This window comes from Apis cerana, linkage group LG4 (genome assembly GCF_029169275.1).
Source record: "Apis cerana isolate GH-2021 linkage group LG4, AcerK_1.0, whole genome shotgun sequence".
Taxonomy (NCBI): domain Eukaryota; kingdom Metazoa; phylum Arthropoda; class Insecta; order Hymenoptera; family Apidae; genus Apis; species Apis cerana.
In genome coordinates this window covers 2,604,741-2,624,417 of record NC_083855.1, presented here as the reverse complement: position 1 = coordinate 2,624,417, position 19,677 = coordinate 2,604,741, and the positions used below count along the sequence as shown (strand labels likewise).

The following is a 19,677-nucleotide window of genomic DNA, read 5'->3' as shown; positions in this document are numbered from 1 at the left end:
TCGATCGTAATTTCCTAACTTCTAAACACCTACAGCGTTTATCAGAGTAAATTAATTATGAATTATTCAACTAAGTTATGCAAAGTTTCGCATAACTTGTGGTTCAGCATGAAAGGAGATAAAAAAAATAAAGTAATATAAAAGTAATGTAAAAATGATGTAAAATATTTTTATTCGATGCTTCCAACGAGATTTTAAAATAATTTAATAATAATCGTAATTCAATAATTATAATAATTCGATAATATTAAACAAATTATATAAATTTCGAAATCTGAAGGAAAAATTATCATTTGGAACTTGAATAAGGAGCTTTAACTCTAATAGATACTTTATAAGTACTCATATCTCTTTATTAAAGATGGAATTTAATATTTTTTGTTTTCTAATTTCGAAAATTTTTAAATTTATCGTTATTTATTTTATTACTGATTTAAATTTCAAAAATTTTATATTAGAAATTTATTTATTTATTTATTAAAAAGTTACATTAGATATTGATTATGATAAAAACAAAACTATTTTTGTATTAGTTATTATATTATTTTGATATTATATTATATACATATTTTACTTTTATTTTATTTATAATCTTAAATATGATACTGAAATAACCGGCCATTTATTTATTCGGTCAGAGAACTCATAAGGATCCGTTACAGAGAGTCTATTGTATTAAAATCAAGAAGTTTAATGACATAAAATATTTTTGATACTGATACAAGAATTAAAATTAAAAACTAAAACTAAATATATAAAAATTCTTAAATTGATGTAATCATTTACAGATCAATTTTTTAAACAAATTTTTGAAAACAAGGCATAATTATTTACAAATTACTATTTAAACTCGTCCCCTCTTAACGATACGTCTAGACGTCCACATTATCATCATCATCGATAATCTTCGGTGCCTACTATCATCCATTCAAATTTCAATTAGCCACGTTCGCTTGCTTTTTCTTTACAAGCTCTTCGATCCAAGGATTCTTAAACGGCGACTCGAGAGAATACTTGGAGAATACCATCGGTTAACGCGAGAAATAATGCGCGACCTAAATCGCCAGTTAAGAGATTGTCCATTCCGAGGACGAGGAAGGCCGCTTTGAAGGAATCGACGGTAGCGGTCCAAAAGTGCTATGCCAAATGATAGCGCGAACGAGGCGCGGGTTGGCACGACAGGAGTCGAGTGGAAGATCGCATGGAAGCGTAATGTCGGAACGTTGACCCGACATTTCCCCGAGGAATGTTATCAAACCGGTATCGATTATGTGCCGGAAAACCCCTCGATATGCTCGGCTCGACTCGGCTCGCGGACGTTCCACGGGCTTCGAAAGCTTCTTAACTCGTCTTGGTGGTTTTATAGGTGAAAGATCTTTTTTTTTTTCTTTTTCGTCTCTCTTTTGCCGGTTAAGGATGAACGTTGTTGTTCGAAGATGTAATATTTTTTTTTTTTTAGGATTTGAGGCGATAATTTGGATTTTTAACAACCAATTAAGGGATTTTCAAGGAAAAGGATAAGGGATTTTCGAGGGAATTATAATGAGTAGATTATTTTAGAAGTATAAAATATATTTTATATACGGAAAATGGAGGTGTAAATGAATGAGTGAAGATAAAATTGAAAAATATTGTTTTCAAAAAAAATCTAAATTTATAACTGTACTCGATAAATTCTTAAATTTGATCAATTTTCTAAAATTAATCTTGAAATGAAAAAGTTTTATTCCATATTTATTATTTATTATGGAATAAACATTTTTTTTTATTTTTAACTTCAAACTTTTTTTATTTTTAACGATAAAATGAAAGTATGATATATATTTAAGTACGAATATTGATAATCTTAACAATTTTGAGTTCAATAATTATTTTAGTATCTATACTATCTTTTAAAAAAGTATAAATTTAAAGTTTTAACAAGTTATTGAATTGCATAAAAAGGGGATGATATTTATAGGAAGAGAAAAATAATTTAATAATTCTTTATTATAGAAAGTAATTAATTCTTAACGGATGTATAACTTCTGACGTAACATTGTAACTTTTTCTATCAGACGTATGTCGCCTTTCATATTGTGATATTGTAACTTCACCCTATTGAACGTATCTAGATTAGATAGAACGTACCTATAAACTAAATCTTTGAAATCATACAATTGTTGAACATATCAGTATCTGAATTTTTATTTTATGCATAAACGAAACATGAATAAATGAATTGTTTATATTTTTTTCTATTAAATATGATTTATATATTGGATTATAATTTGAATTAAGTAAGTTTTATCTTTCTTGCGTTTTTTTTCCGATAAAGAATATACACAGAGTATATTTATAGCGTAAACTCGAATAAGAAATTAGGAAAATTATTCGCTATATGCTATAAATCTATCTATTGATTTTGATTCTATCTTTATTCTTGAGCCTAGAAATAAAAAAAAAAAAATAGTAACAACAAGTTAAACTCTTTCAGGGAACAAATTTTTTTATAAATAAGAGTATAACTACTTTTTTTTATTAATTATTAATAATAGAAATTCTTCATAAAAATTTTTTACAAAGATTTTATAACTTTTATAAAAAAAAACATATATATAATGTACTAATATTTTTTCATCTGCAAAAAATATATTATTCAGTTATTCAGTAAGAAATGTCCTTTTTTTGTTAACACTAAAAATGTTTAATCAAAATATAATATCACTTCGGTTATATCAAATTTTCAAATCTAACCCAAGCTATTAATCATTCATTACCCATTACAAAAGTGATTTGAGATTCAATCTCTCCACTACAGAATTTTTTAAACGAAATATTTTTCGCATAAAAAAAAAAGAAAGAAAAAAAATGAATCAAACCACAAAATTTCCCGAATTCTCTCTCGAAAATCGTAATGGTGAACGATGGATCTGGTGTCGAGAGATATCGATTCGCTGTCACTGACAGTGTCGATTCTCGCGATGCCACAGTTCGAACAATAACCGATAGTTGTCGCGTATAATAACGAACCTATGTGTGTGTGTATGCGTGAAAGAGACAGAGAGGAACAGAGGAAGAAGAGAGGAGGAGAGATACACGCATGACCTGAATTACGAAATCGTGGCCGAGCAACGGGGAATCGAATACATCTTTTTATTCCATGCGTTTTGTTGCGTTCGATACACTCGGCTCGCTTAAATAACTAATGGCCGGTGAAGGGTGGAAATCGGTGCGCGCTTCCGTCCGGATATGCGATACGATGGCACACGAACCCTTGTCGTGAGAAATACGATTGAAAAGATCGAAACGCGACTGAACTGCGACATTCGAATTGCGGCGTGCAAAGACAAGGCGCATTCGATAATAGAATCGATATCTTAACGATAATATTGTGAAGATATCGTTAATGGACTAGAGTTCATATTTTTTTTATCGAAAGTTATTGTTTAAGTTACGTAAAAATATTCGTGACAAGTTATAATAATGATAATAAATTTTATTATATAAAATTTATAGTGTAGTTTATTTGAGCCATTTTTATTAGTTATAATAGATATTTTGATATTTTGAAAAAATCAACGAAATATTGTTTATCCATGGATAATTATTAATCTTTAATAATAAATTTGAATAAAAAAAATGCGGGAATTTTAATTATTTTTATCGATACAAATATTATACGATAACGTCTCAATAGTTTTTATCAGGTAATTATTTTGTTATACACATTCGAAATTTGATTTATTTGAGATGCACATATGCGCTTAACTTTTATATAGAATAATGTATAAAGAGGTTATAAAAATACAAATAACAAGACGATCGAGTTTTACTAATTGAATCGAGTTTATTGACGATACTTGGCTCAGAGTCAGTACTTTTTTACGAATGTCACTAATTTTCTTTTTCCTCGATGCACTTTCAAAGAAAAATTCCATTGTTTGTAAAAAGAGACTAACCGTTATGGTCTGTTGATATATAATGACAATTGTTCAATAATATTCGATTACAAAATTCATTAAAATAATAAACAAATTTTAGGTTGAAGTTACAAAAAAAATGATTTCAATGATTTTTAAATATTACTTACAAGGATTAGTTATAAAAATGAGATTTGAAACAATTAATTTTCGAGATATTTGCAAGAAAAGAATAATTTTTTACATAGAATTTTATCTATTATCGCATCCATGACAACGTGCCTAATGCAACTACCACTTATCTTTTGTTAATATAAACATATCGCAATACAACTAACACGTATAACGAGTAAACTCATTAGAAAGTTATTTCCTTATTCTGATAAACTTGAAATATCTTCAATTCATGGTTTAAGCATTCCGCAGAATTTTTTGTATTGTTAATATTTATTCATAGAAAAAAAAAAATTAAACAAAAATAAAATGTAAAAAATTCTCGTAATTTAATAAATTAAATTTATATAAATTATAATTATATGAAATATACTTCCTAGAATTCTTATTACGAATATATTCATTATGAGCTTCCAAAATTGACATACAATTATTGAGATACTTGCATTTTTTTTGAAAATAATAATTATCCGTATGAATTTTTTTTAACGAAACAAAAAAATTTATTCTTGGCATTGTAAAATATATTTTAAAATAAAGAAATTTAAAAAATTTAATTTAATTAAATACAGAAGTAATTTAAAAATCATTTGATCATTTACACTTAATGTTCCTACAATATAGTAGGAAAATTAACATTGGAATTAAATTTATCAAAATGATTTTCAAATTTTTCCTTTATAAATATACAATTTCTTTAAAAATATGCAAACAAAAATTGATTTCTAATGTTGTCTCGATTCTTTGTTTTTCGATATTGTTAGAAAATCTATATAAGTATTTGCGCGACTTAATCGTTTGTTTGATATTCGATAGTCTTAAATGAATTTAAAGTAATAAGAGAATTAGTTATTAAAAATATTTAAGAAGGATTTATTTCTTAGAATTTTTTTAAATGGAGGATCAGATATATCTATTGAATTTTTCTCAGTCCATAAGTGATCAATCATCCTTTGATCAATTACAAGAGATAATGTTGCAACGTAATAGGTATAGTAATTCTTGGATACTGCATAAATATATACTGGCTACGGAAAACGTATTCAATATTCAAGCAAATAGATATATGGAAAAAATCATTATAGAGAATAATTCACGTACTTCATCGAAAAGATCATATATTTTTGCTGCGTTTAAAATTTGATAAAATCCTTTTAGATGTAATAACAATATTTTTGCTTAGTAACAGACAAAACATAATAGCTTTAACAATAAATTGAATCTATAACAATGTCTATTTCAAGAACGTTAAAAGTCATACACAGAAAACAAAATTTAATAACAAATGTTGCAACTTGTTAAGTTTATTATTCAAGTGATTATTACGTCAATTACGAAAATTGGAAGAAAAAAATTAAGTATTCCTCTTATCTCACTAAAACTCTTCTAACGTATTAAAATTATCGTTATTTTCATGAATGGATGTAATTTTAAAACATTTTTATATACAATAACAAACTCTATGCACTCTATGTACTCTATACAATAAAAATGATGTTTTTTTTTTATTCTTAAAATCTGACTACTTCATTAACAAAAAAATTAAACTTATAAAACTGAAAATATTAAATTGAACGAAAATCAAAATCACGAAATTTTATAAACTCAAATAAAATCTAATCAAAATAATAAATTATAAATATAATATAAAAACTAATAAATCAAACATAATTATAAGCATAATTGTAACACAATTGACTTTTTCATTCGAAGTGACAGAATATTATATTTAAATCAAATTTATAGAGAGAGTCAAAACAAATACAAAAGTCTGACAATTTTAAATTGATCATAATTCAATAAATAAACTTCAATGATATTTTTATACATTTTGATTTGCTTTCAGAATTGATCCTTCCATAAATATATTAACATCCAATATAAAATATTGTCATCTTTGTATAATATAAAAATTCAGATACATTTTCCATTTCTGTTTTTTTATTTCAATTTCGTAATAAAGTTATATTATTTTTGTATCTTTTATATTTGTGTCTTTTATTCAAAAAAATAAAATTTATCCATAAATAAATAATTATTAAAATCAAATATTTAAATATATTTACATTTTCTTCAAAATTCTTTTAAAATCGAGTTCAAAACAGGTATTACAAATTATTAAATTATATCAGAATAAATAAATAATCACGTTCCCCATTATACGTTATTTAATCTTACATAGAATATTTTCATAGACCACTGAATTGTCGAATGACATAGTTACATTTATACACTTATCCGGGCGTAACTCGGCGACACAATGAAATTCGTTTAATTAATGCTATCGCAATATACATTGATATGGTTTGAACGTAGCGACTGATAAAGAGGATCGATGTAAAGGCGATGCGCCTCGCCGAAAATGCATGACCCAAATTATTAATGCGTGACCTCTATTAACGCGATAGATCGACCGGTACTGTCGATTAATCCGTAGCATCTTGAGAATGAACCGCAGACATTAGTTCATTTCATGATAGTCCTTAATTATTCTCTTGTGAGAAAACTATCTAATTGATCGATCGCCATTTTGAGAAACGAATGAAGATTTCTTGATAACAATAGAAATACAAGAATTTATATTGTCATAATTAATAAGCTAATTACGATTTGTGCACGAATAATGAATCTCTCTTATCATCTGTATAATCATCTGTACAAAATGACTTTCTATTTTTACATTTGTGCAAGAAAATATCGTACAGATTTTTCTATATTTTTATAATTAAAGATTCGTGCTTTTGAATTTTTCGATTTTATTTCGATAAAATTTTTGGCATAAAATTGGGATTTAATGTTGGAATGAAATCGAATCGTTGGAGGAAAATTTCATTTCTGAATTTCTCCAAAGCGATTTTTATTTTTGCTTAATTATAAACTTTTTAGATATTTGAATAGATGAAAAAGTGTATAATAAAGTAAACATTTTAATAAATATTTCAGAATTTTTAAGAACCTAATACAATGAAAAGAAAAAAAAGAAAAAGAAAAAAGAAAAAAAATATATAAACGACCCAGAGAAAGAAAAAAATTATCAAAAATGTTTGCTTATGAAGGGTTAATTAAGAAAAATTTTTTTAGCAATTTAAAACCACGATTAAATTGAAAAGAATAATTATATTTACATTTGTGATTAAATTTTCTACAAAAATAATTAAATTAAAAATAATTAAAAATATCCATGACAATTTTTTAGAAAATAATTTACCTTAAAAATTGCAATGTTTAGAATGTCACAAAAATTTTTATATTATAAAATTCTCAAAGAGAAGTTTCTAATTAAACATTTTGGAGAAAAATAGTCCAATGAAGACAAAATGATTCAATTTATTTATTAACGCAGGATCTCAAAAAGTTTGTTTGAGCGGACAGTGCAAAGGTCAAAGAATTTAATTTATACGGAAACTTTGTTGAGAAATTAGAGATTACTCTATGACGAAGTTGAACATAATCTTACGCGACGTGCAGAAAGAAGCTTCGTTCGCTTCGAATTATCGTGGACTCGTCAAGATTTCCGTTTAAAGAATCAAAAGCAAATTCTTCGGGCACTTTATATATATTCTTATTACTTTGTATATATTCCGACTCTGCGATATTACTCTATTACCATAAATATCATGGAAAGTTAAGTATTTTTGCATTTTACATAATTTATTAAGCAAGTTTGTTTGTTTTTACTTTCCTTGTACATTCTTACAATTCAAACTTGGAATAGTAATATAAATTTTATTTTTAAATTTAAAAAATTTGCCTTGTCAAGTTTTCAAATAATTCGAATTGAAAATTAATTCAATCATATTATCATTCATCTTTTTTTTACTTCGCTTAGTATTCAAAATTGAAGTATTATAAATTTTACTTTTAAATTACAAATTCTCAACTATGAATTTTAAAATAATGCCTTTACTTTTCATCTTTCTTTGTTTTTTGTATTTGCCTTTTTTATTCAACTATTATTCGAATTTGAAATAACGATGGATATAAATTCTATTTTTTTATTTGTTTGTTTATTTATTTATTTTTATCTTCTTTTTTATATCTAAAATCTGTGTAAAAAAAAATAACCAAATATACGTGATTAATTTTATCATATAACTTTTTCCATCATGCGAAATTACCAAATTTTATTTTTGAACACTAAATCTTTCTCATCAAATTTCCAAACTAGTTTGAATCGAGTAACACGTTCACTTTACATTGTCAAATTATCGACTACTTTCACGTAACATTTAAGCATATCGCTTTTCCTTTGAATGGCTTCAACGACAGAAATAGCTGGGATATCTTTTTGGGATCCGGTTTTGCGACTTTTTTATCATCTGGTTCCGCGGCCGAAGCGCAAGGTCCTCGGAATAATTTACGGTAAATTCACAAATCCGGAACCGTGTAATTGAATGGCTCGATCTGCATCTTGTCATGCTCCGATTATCGCCCATTGTGTCTCGATTGATTCTTGGATATCGAGTTTCGCGATACGTCCACGCTTTTTTAACTCCTTCGCACGATCCCATTATGTATTGCGCGATAAATGACAGAGGTCATTTAACGATCAGATTACTAACTCGTGACGTGACTGCGTCGATCGGTTATCACTTTGAAACGCAAAAAAGTTATGTAAAGAGAGAGAGAGAGAGAGAGAGAGAGAGAGAGAGAGAGAGAGAGAGAGAAAAGAAGAAAAATCGAGTTGATAACGTCGTTTGTTATCGAAGAAAAATTTTTTAACATCTTGAAAGTGTAGAAAACTGTTGAATTATTGTTAGATCGATGCATCGGTATGGTATATTTTAAGATAATTGATGCGATTAAATGGATAAAAGACAAGATATGTTTTTAGTACATGAAAACAATTGAAAAATATTAAAAAAATATTTATCCAAGTATTTTTATTTTTTTAATGAAACTCTTCGGTATACATTTTATTTTATTTTCAAACAATTGTATAATTGTAGAATGAAATAGATAAACATTTATCAAAAGTAGGTCTTGTGTTTTCTTTTATCGATATGATAGAGATATTTTCATATATTCAACAAAAATCAATCAATGCATATTATTATGTTTATTATAATCTTTTCATGAATTTGGTTTAAATAAAAAATTATATAAAAGGGATAATTATTTAAAATTAAGTATTTATTTAATTCATTATTTAATTTTTTGAGTAAAAAAAAAGTAAAAATTAATATTTTGTATCTTACATCTTTTAAAATCTAAATAAAAAATAAATTAAAATTATTAATGAAATTGATAATAGTTTTGATTTTAAATAAATGCTAGTAAATGTATTAGAATTAAGAAATTTTTATAATTTTATTAAATAATTATAGAATAAAAAAAAGTTTTATAATTTTTTATTATATAAAAGGAAATTAAAATTTTTTAATATTGTTATAATAATCGTAATAAGAAATTTCTGCTGTTTGAAATCAATTTAAAATTAATTAATCGGCAGATATTTTACATTCGAATCTTTAAATAATTAAATCTTTAATAATCTTTAAATAATTAAATAATGAAATCAATAACTACATATATTATTAATCCAAAGAATATCTAAAATTATCCTCTGAACATTTTATTCGAATATAAATTTTTGAAGTAAATTTATTATTTTTAATTATCTAATGTTTATTTTTTCCATAAAATTAATTTCTACAATATTAAATACGTAACATTTATATCACATATTCTAAACATTTAGAAAGAAAAAGGAAAAAAAGAACATTGAGATGAAATACTCAACATTTTTCATGAAATCTTTCAATTTTACTGATTAAATTTTTCGAAGAATCGAAGATAATTATCCGATAGAATTTCATTTCTGCAATTTGGCTAAATATACTTGGTCTGTATTAATTACAGTATTTCCATTGCTTTGAGTATATTACAGACTATTGCGACTGTATGTCGCCTTTTGTTCGATTCATAAAGAGAACGATATTGAATACACTCTTTGCCAGGCTCCATTGTAAGACTTTCTGGAAACCTTAATACAGAATGTGGTACATCGAACTTCTGAAATGGAACAGAAAGGAGATTTCCAAGTTTACCTAAGCAAATGTTCAACTAATTGACCGGTTTAGCATTATTTCTACATTTTTTCTTTTGTTATCTCATAGGATGATCTAATGCTTCGTTCTTTTTTTTTTTTTCTTTTTTTAAGTATTTTCCTATTTTCCTATTTCAAGGTAGAAAGTTTTAAAGTTTAAATAAACGATGAAAATTTTTATCGTATTACAAAACTTTAAATTTTCTTTGTAAAACTTGGTATTAAATTATTCAAGAACTTTAAACTTAAGATCTATTTTATTTTCGCATTTGACAATTCTTGTTTTTTATGTAAAATACTGATGATGATTATGACATAATAAATGCTGATTTTTCAATTAACATAAATTGTACAAATGTAAAATAAAATTCAAAAAATATTTTACATATTCAATATATGGATATTTAGAAGAAATATTTATTTTTATTTTCTCATATGGATGTATATTTTTAATATCAAAATAATTTTTTGAGAATTATTTTTAAAATATAATATTTTGAGAAAATATTTGGAATATGTAATATATTTTTAATTTTAAAAAATTACTTATTTCATATATTTTGTTTCACTTCGATCATTTATATATCAAAGATTAATTATTTGTGTGTATATACGTGTGAAACAATAAGTTTTAAATTAAAAATATTTAATTTATAATAAAAGAATTAATCTAAAAGCTACGACAGTAAATTCAAGTATGAAATTTACGAACGAACTTTATTCGAAAATAATTTTAGAAGAAAATTTAAAAAATCTATGAAAAAATATATTCCAAATGCAAACTCAATTTAAACAAATAAAATTTATGAAAATATTTATAGAAAATATATATTCCTTGCATGAATTCGCAGTTTATTCAGAATAGATGCAAATTTGTTTAGTTTATTTAACATTTATGGCAAAAATGATTGAAATTTCGACTTTAATATTTCAGATGAATGCTATAGAAATTCTATAAAGTTCTATGATGAAGAAGAAAGTTTTGCTTCTCCGAAAATCAATCGGAATTGACACATTTTCAGTGAAACAAACTTTTATTTCATCAAAATTTATTCATAAAATTCAATCGTATTCTAAAATTGCAATTAAGCAATAGATAATAATCAAATAATATTGAAAATTATGATATTAGATTAGATTCGAATTAGAATTTATTCCAAAATTAAATTATTCAAAATTTCAATTTCAAAACCACCGTGTGATTTTTATTATTCAATCTTATTCATGATAAATTTAATACAATTTTATCATATATTTTCAATATAATTTAATAATGTAAGAAATTCTAATTTAAAATTTTAATTAGTAAATATTGAAAGTTGCGACCTTTCGTTTGAATACAATGGAATTTATTTTTAAATTATGTTAAGCTATTTGAAATTTCAATCTTTGAATTATCTATTTAAATCATATTTATCATATTTGCACTTTCAATAGATTTAACATAATTCTACATATTACAAATACAATAAATACAATAAATGTAATAAATACACATACATAATCTGTAACTAACTCCCACTCGTATCAAACTAGAAAAATTATTCTACGATACCTCCAAAATCGATATGTTCGAAATTTTATTATTCTATCCTAATTCCTATTTCTTCGAATTTGTTGCTGCCTAATAGTAAAATTTTTCCACGTTTGACAGTTGATAGGCAATAAACACGTTTATACTCAAGGATCGAGAAGGAACACGTTGTAAACAGGTATCGATGCACAGCTGAGAGGGGAACGAGCGGATTGGCGCGAAGACGGCGAATACGAGACAGAGAATGCACGACAGGAATTATCGACGCGCGCGGCTCGAGTATACCGCTATACCAACTGTACGATCAAGGTCGCGAGCGAAGTTCTTCCGCTATATATATTTAGGAAATCTAAGAGAATGCTTAAAGACCGTTACTTTGATCCTTCCAAATCGTTAATTTCGACCATCAATTTGTCTCGATTAAATCTCGATTAATTCATTGATGGAAAAAAGACGAGCAAAATTCGAAATTAAACATTTCGAAGCAGTTTGAAAAGATTGCTCTCTTTTTCATATTCAATCACCGTTTATGCAATCATTTTTTTGAGAATCGAAACAAGAGGGATACGTGTATTTGAAAGATCTGTCAGGAAAGGACAGCATCGATAACGATCCGTGTCTCGAGCAGAGCGCCTCTATTAATCGAATTTCTGTCAGTCTCCTGTCAAATATTCATCGGTCACTTGGAGCTGTCACACAATCTCGGAATCATTCGAGTTCGTGAATTTTCGAACGATAATAGATAAAAAAAAAAAAGACGAAATTTTGAAACGAAAAAGATTGAGTATTGTTTGAAAGAGATATGAATACGTATTCATTGAGATGCGTAGAACTAAATGTCTGAATATACAACGGATAGACACGGAAATTTTTCATTGAAATCCGTGAACGTGACAAGGATACGAGAGAAAGCGAGATGGAGAAACCGCGTGCTTAGTCGCGCCGACGCATCGTTTACAGCTCACTCACCTGCGAATCGTCCGCCTATCAGCGCGGCCAAAGTTGGACTAAAATGCAACTTCAAGTGCTCGACAGGTTCTCCGTGCGTTGGTGTTTCCTATGTACAAGTACCACCTCGATGCTGGTCTTTATTTTTCTTGTATATAGTTGAACGTTCACTGTTTCCTTCTCGTAGAAACGTCACCTTCGTTTCCTCGTTGCTGAGCTGGTCTCGTGAACACAGCTCCGAGCGAAAACCCGCCAAGACGTTCGGGTATTTCGTCGCATTCGTGCACGAACAGTAACTGGCGGCCTTGTCATCGAAGCGATCAGTACGGCACCTGAGCGCGCGTGCACTCCAGAGAGCCGACTCCGGAATTGACCAATAGGAATACGTCGCGGTAGACGAAACGCATGCGCGTGTCATCTACAATATGGCGGCATTTTTCGAAAATTTCTTTTGTTGAATTTTCATGTGTAATGCGCATTACAATAATTTTTCATTGTCACTTTAACACTAAACTTAACTTTCGTTAATTAATTTAATTATAACACATATATATTTCTCTACAAATGATCAATTTATATTAATTATTATTAATTTATTCAAATTTTTCTTTTTCTTTTAATAATTCGTTATATGTTAGGAATATAATAATTTTAAAGAATATACTTAATATGTATGATTTATATAATTTACAGTAATATATGAATTAATCGAATAAAAAAATGAATTTTATTAATCAATATGTTTACAATCAATAATAATGATTTGCGTTTATAAAATAATTTATATTTGAGTTTCATGAATTCAGATTTATAATTATTATATATATACATATATATGCACATAGAAAAAATCATAGATTTAATAATGTAATATATTTTTCTTATATAATTACGATATTTACACTTTTTAACTCTATTACCACTTTTTTGTCATTTTCATCCTTATCAATTCAGCATAGAAGAGATTACAACGCTACCAATGGTTAGAATTGAAACTAAAAATGAAATGGCATCTTATGATACTTCGTGTTCTGAAATACCAACCTCAAAGAAAAAGAATCGAAGTGTTTCTTACGCCCTCTATGATTAATTACAATTATACAAAATATAAGAATTAAATTTTATTTTCGATTTATTATTTAAATAAATAAATTATCTGTTTAATTATTAATCGAATAAATATAAATAAATATAAAATGAATATAATTTTTTGTTTTAATTATAAAAATTCAAAATTCCTAAATTAAAATTTAAAATAAAATAAATTATTCAAAAATTATAAGCCAAAACTTATGCTGATTATGCAACTATAATTTTAGAATAAAATAAAAAAGAAAAGAGAAAAAATTATATTGTCTTTAATATATCTTTAAACTCTCAAAATATCATAATGTATCTCAAATATTTCTATTATTATACATATTATACATGTGATAAACTGATTGCTTTTTATTTTTACTTTTAATCTACCATTACATTACAGACAATGATTTATTTAATATTACAACACATTTTGGTTATTAGTTATTTTTTAAACTTTTTTTTTGATTAAAAAAAATTGTACTATATTTTATCTATTATCTATTATTAAATGAATATTTTATTTTGAAACATTGATTTGAATGTGAATATTTAAAAATGAATATTTAAAAATAATAAATAAAAGACTATTAATATCTGTTTAAGTTTTTACCGGTCACCTACTGAATACTGACTTTTGCATATGATTATTGTTAATTATATAAAATTTATTATATTCTGAAGAATATTAAAAATATTATTATGTAGTAAACACTGATTTTATTGATCACATTGCATGTGATCATAATGATTTGATTTAAATTTAATTTGATATAATTTTTTCAAATCACTTATCAGGAGGATATTCTTCTAAGAATATCTTCAAAGAATATAAAAATAAATTATTAAAATTAATGTAAAATATATAAATAAAATAGTAATAATGATATAAATGATATAATAAATTTAAAAAATTAAAGATATTAAAAATAAATATTGATTAAATTTAAAAAATATAAAATATAAAAAAGATATTTTTTATATAAATCTAAAAAATTTAAATATAAATATTATAAAAATTGAAAAAACACGATATGATCAATAATGTTTCAATTTTTAAATTTTTATTGTTAATTTATGAATCTAACAATTTACAATAAATAATTAAATAAATAAGTAAATAAGTAATACTATATATTTTTAATTATTTTTATAAATTTAAAATAAATTTATACTTTTTGATTATTACAAGTTTCATGGTGTTAAAATATTTTAAATTATACTATAGAAGAAGTTAGAATAGTTATATTAAAATAATCATATGTTAAATCGATTATTAGTCGGTCAGTGTTATACTATTAATTATTTCAATTCGTGTAAAATTAAAAATACTGAAGTATGCAAGATTTGTAATTCTTCTGTTTATTAAATTCTCTATATCAACGATGGTTTGATCATCTCTTCTCAAATAATAAATGCACTTTGAATTCGACTGTTTTCAAAGCGATCTCTTGATCTCCTCTTTGGACTTTGTTCCTCTGTCATAAAATATTCATGAAAATGTATTGCTGTGCACGTGGCACGTTTCATTGTCAGTATACCAATGGAGTTCATTTCGAGAAATTAAGAACGAAATACAGTATCGACGAAAACATACTTGTATATTATACAATACAAGAGAGAGTGAGTGAAATCTTATCGATTTTACACGGTAACTAATTACATCGTACGAATATATACGATAATCGAATTTTTGAGGTTCATACATCAACGCGTGATTGGATCGGAATTTTTCCAAGAGGATGGACTAATCTACAGCAATATCTTACGTTTGAATACGTCACTGTATCACCTAAGAATTTATCGAATTTATCCAATCGAAATATTACGTTTTTACATACTTTCCATCGAGAGGTTATTAAATATTATTATAATAATGCTATCGACGATTCTTAAATTTAATGAATTCGAGGATTTTCTTTCATTTTAATTCCTAATCTTTTTCAAAATTTATTATTTCAATCTTTGATTTTTTCAATCTTTTTTAAAATTTATTACATTTTCATGTACGAGAAATGCTAAGAATTAACCGAATAAAAAAATGCTAAAAAATAATTTGAATGAAATTGGAATTATATGATATTTTTATTATATTTTTCATAATTAAATAAAATGTTAATAATAATAATTAAATAAATTTCAAATTCTAATTTGAAAATTTCTTTGATCTTAAGAGGTTCACGAATTATAATTTAAAAAATAGATACAAGAAATTTTATAGATCTCTTTAATTTTATAAAATAACTTAGAGTTCATTCAAAATATTTAAGAATAAATAATTAATAAGATTAAATAATTTATGAATCATAGCAAATAAAACAATTTTCGATTTCCATCGTTATTTATTAAAAACTCCATATACAGGCATTGCCAAACGTCGATTATCAATTCGTTTATGTGAGCAAAGAAATAGAAATCTTGGGAACCAGTTCTTATTTCCGCTTCATTGTGACCCCAAATGTTCGTCCCCTCGATCTAAGCTCGAATACGCCGGACGTAAGTGGAAACTTGTAACCGGATGATTTCGCAATTTCCGATTGGTCGGTGCAAACGTCAACTCATCATTAAAAATCAAATGAAATTTTTCAGTATGATATTGTCAACGATAATCATATACCCACGATTCTGTCACCGACAATCGGAAACACGGGAAAAATAATTGGATGTAGCCGATCGACCGACAATATCGTTCAATCGTATCGTACGAGGCGATCGTTTGGAGATCAAAGACAGAAAATGGAAAGAACGTGTCGATTTTGCTCGAAATCGGCATCCTTCACAACGAACAGAGTAAAATAAATATAGTTTTATTTTAAAATCTTGTATCCTTTTATCGAATTGTTTTCGTTTTAATATTAGAATATTTCGTTTAATTTTTGATAAGAAAATTATGAAGTTTATATTACAAAATTGAAAAAAATTATGATTTCTTTTTCTTGATTTGAAAAATAATAAAGTTTACATTTACTTGACACAACAATCGTTTTTAGAAAGTAATATTATTTTTGGTAGGATCAATTCCAGAGATTAAAACAAACAAAAGTTAGTATATAAAAATGTCGGTTGAGACTTATTTATTAAGTTATAAACAGTTTAAATTTGCTTCAGATGAAACAAGACAAAAGAAATGAGATACAACTTCTTTTCACTTTATCTATGTTTCATCTAATAAATTTCAACCTATATTTTTATTTTATTTTGGAGAATCGGTTCGCTGAGAATGTTCCATGAATACATTAATAATCTGTATAATTTAAAGTGATTTTAATTTTAAAGTGATTTTTATAACATTTTCAATTTTCGAAATTTAATTGATCGATTAATGATTTTTAGTTGATTATCATTATCTTTTTATTATCGCTCTTTTTCCAAAAAGTTTCCCAATAATACATCATCATAAAAAAATTTTATCTTAGGTTCAGTTTTTAGTATTGCATAATGAACAACTCGTATCGAGAGTGAACCGTCTCACTCGTGACTTAGAATTAACAGAAGCAACTGTGAAAAGCGAAAGAATGGCGCAAACAGTTTTGACAAAAAAATTGCAAGCTTACGAGATGTTCATCGCGGATATGTTTAAATGTCTGAATATTATGGGAACTGTAAAGATTATGGATAAATCAGGAAAAGAGGTATACATTTTATCTTTTATGTTTGTATCTTATTTTATTAAAATTCACTATCTAAAATAATTTATCATTTGAAATATATAAACAAGTTAAAAAATTTGAATCATATCGAGTTTTATGGAAAATTTTAAATTCTATTGATGCAATTATTAAAATAAGAAGATTATGTGAAATGAATTTTCAATTTTTATTAATTCATAGAAAGAAAATAATTATATGTTATTGTTTCAGATGATTGTACAAAAAATAAAACCAAAAGATCTACCTCTAATGCGCGATGAGGCAGGTGATAAACCTCTTCCTATTCTTGAAGTTTCAATGTTGAATCAATCCTCTGAAATGAAAGAATATAATAACGAAGCAACAATAAAAGTAGAACGAGTAGAGAACATTCCTCAATTACCGGTAAAAGTTTATCTGATAGTAAAAAGATAATTATGATTTTTCTCAATTTTAATTATTTCATTATAATGTCTTTTTAAATAGTTTCATTTTATCATTAAAATGAAAAGTTAAGTAAAGGAGATTGAGAAAATAATATATTTTTTAAAAAAATATTTCTATTATTACATAAAATTTTATCTATACATATACATATATGTAGATAAAATTTTATGTAATAGTAGATATATATATATATATATATATTTATATATATTTGTTAATATCAAATGTAAGAGCAGTAAAACTTATTTTTTATTTAAAGTAAACATGATCACGATGGTAAACAACTAATACATGTAACGAATGAATTGATTAAAAAATTACTTAATGAATTGTGAAAAAATTAAATTTGAAATATTTCAATCCAATAGAGTTTGGATATTTCATAGAAATCATTGAATATTAGTATTTTTCTATAGAAAGCTTGCGGAAATATGAAAATAAATATAAAACAATTCTTAAACGATTGAATATAGCTATAATAGTAATGACATGAATTTCATCACTTAGTATCTATTAATAAATCTATTCATAGCATCTCTGAAATGTTTAATCTTTAAATCAGTTAAAGTTAAAATAACTTATATCAGAATTTAGAAAAAAAATAACTTTTCGTTCATCCAAAATTTTTTTATGTTATCCAAAATATATGTTTCTATTGAGATAAACATATATAAAAAATAAATGAAAATCATATATTTATATGCATTTATATGGATTCTATTCAAAAAATAACAAAGCTATTTATGTTACAAAATTATTTAAAGAAATAAAAAATTGTAGTGAAAATTGAGAAAATGAAATTGCAGTTATCGATAAAAATCAACATTTTACAACGATTATGTATAAAGAAATAATTTTCTTTATAGCACATGTTCAAAATAGAGGATAACAAAGAAGTTATGATTAAGAATTGGAAAAAAGATATAGAGTTCTCTGTGAAAAAAGAATTCACGGCTGTCAAAGAAGAAAAAAAGTTTGACATTAGCTTGTCCGTGGAAGAGCAACAGCCTCAGTTCGATACGAATATTTCGATAGAGGCGACAGGGATTAAAGAAGAGGATCATGAGAATCGGCGGTAAGAAACGGGTTGAACTGCAGATTGCAAATCTAGCAGCGCGTTGTTTAATAATTCCAGCGGTTCTTATATAACGAAAGAGGCCACGGGCACAACGAACGAACCGGAAGATGATACATGCAAAGCCACTTGTAAAATCGAACAGTTTAACTGTGCCGAGGACAAATTAGATGATACGAAAAATACAATCTATGATGAGAAAAATATCAGACAAAATATGGATTCGTTGATAAGCGTGGATTCGTTAAAATGTTGTTGCGATTGTCATTTGAATACGTCAAAGACGCTTAGTATTAACAAAAAGATTGATAATGATAATGTGAAAGGTAGATAATAAGATTAAGTAAATATTCATATGAGAATAAAACTACATGCGTATTTTCATTTTGTTTATTTTCTTTCGAAGAATGGGCGCTTCAATGCGAATGTGATTTGGAGATATCCGATGAAATGTATCAGATGATCGATAACTATGCGGAACGGCGTCATAGTAGTAGCATTGACGTGACGAAAAATGGCTTATCCGCGATTCTGATAAAGGGTAGAAATGCCAAATTTGGTGTTATCAAGTAATGAATGTTTTTCAAACTTTTTAATTCTTTTTATTTGAATTTTTTTGAAGTTCCAAATTTTAATCATCTTAATGCACATGTGTATATATATATATATATATCTTGAAATTTGAGATGTCATTTAAAATTCAAATATCTAATTTCAAAATTCCAAATTTTCAGTTTTTCAAATTTAAAAATTTTTTAATTAAAAGATTTTCAAATATTATATCAACATATAATACTAATATAAATATCTTGAAGTTTAAGATGTCATAAATTTCATTT

The 19,677-nt window shown here is 25.6% G+C and overlaps 2 protein-coding genes and 1 pseudogene across 2 annotated transcripts in view; 2 read left to right on the top strand and 1 right to left on the bottom strand.

The window, feature by feature from the left end:
• Nucleotides 1-12,953, bottom strand: part of LOC108000089 (protein GDAP2 homolog) — an 89,855-nt gene extending 76,902 nt beyond the window's left edge. The window contains exon 1 of the mRNA XM_017060256.3: nt 12,629-12,953. The gene's annotated coding sequence lies outside the window, so the exon portion shown is untranslated. The remainder of the gene's footprint in view (nt 1-12,628) is intronic.
• LOC108000065 (uncharacterized) lies at nt 1,011-1,605 on the top strand (annotated as a pseudogene).
• Nucleotides 12,954-15,181: 2,228 nt separating the features above from the next.
• LOC108000072 (tax1-binding protein 1 homolog) lies at nt 15,182-19,521 on the top strand. Its single transcript, XM_028667776.2, has 9 exons — nt 15,182-15,310; nt 15,386-15,541; nt 16,052-16,183; nt 16,277-16,477; nt 17,104-17,319; nt 17,548-17,721; nt 18,630-18,838; nt 18,899-19,164; nt 19,245-19,521. Exons 1-9 carry the CDS (start codon nt 15,182-15,184, stop codon nt 19,409-19,411), a joined length of 1,650 nt encoding a protein of 549 aa, XP_028523577.1. The 3' UTR covers nt 19,412-19,521.
• Nucleotides 19,522-19,677: the final 156 nt, after the last annotated feature.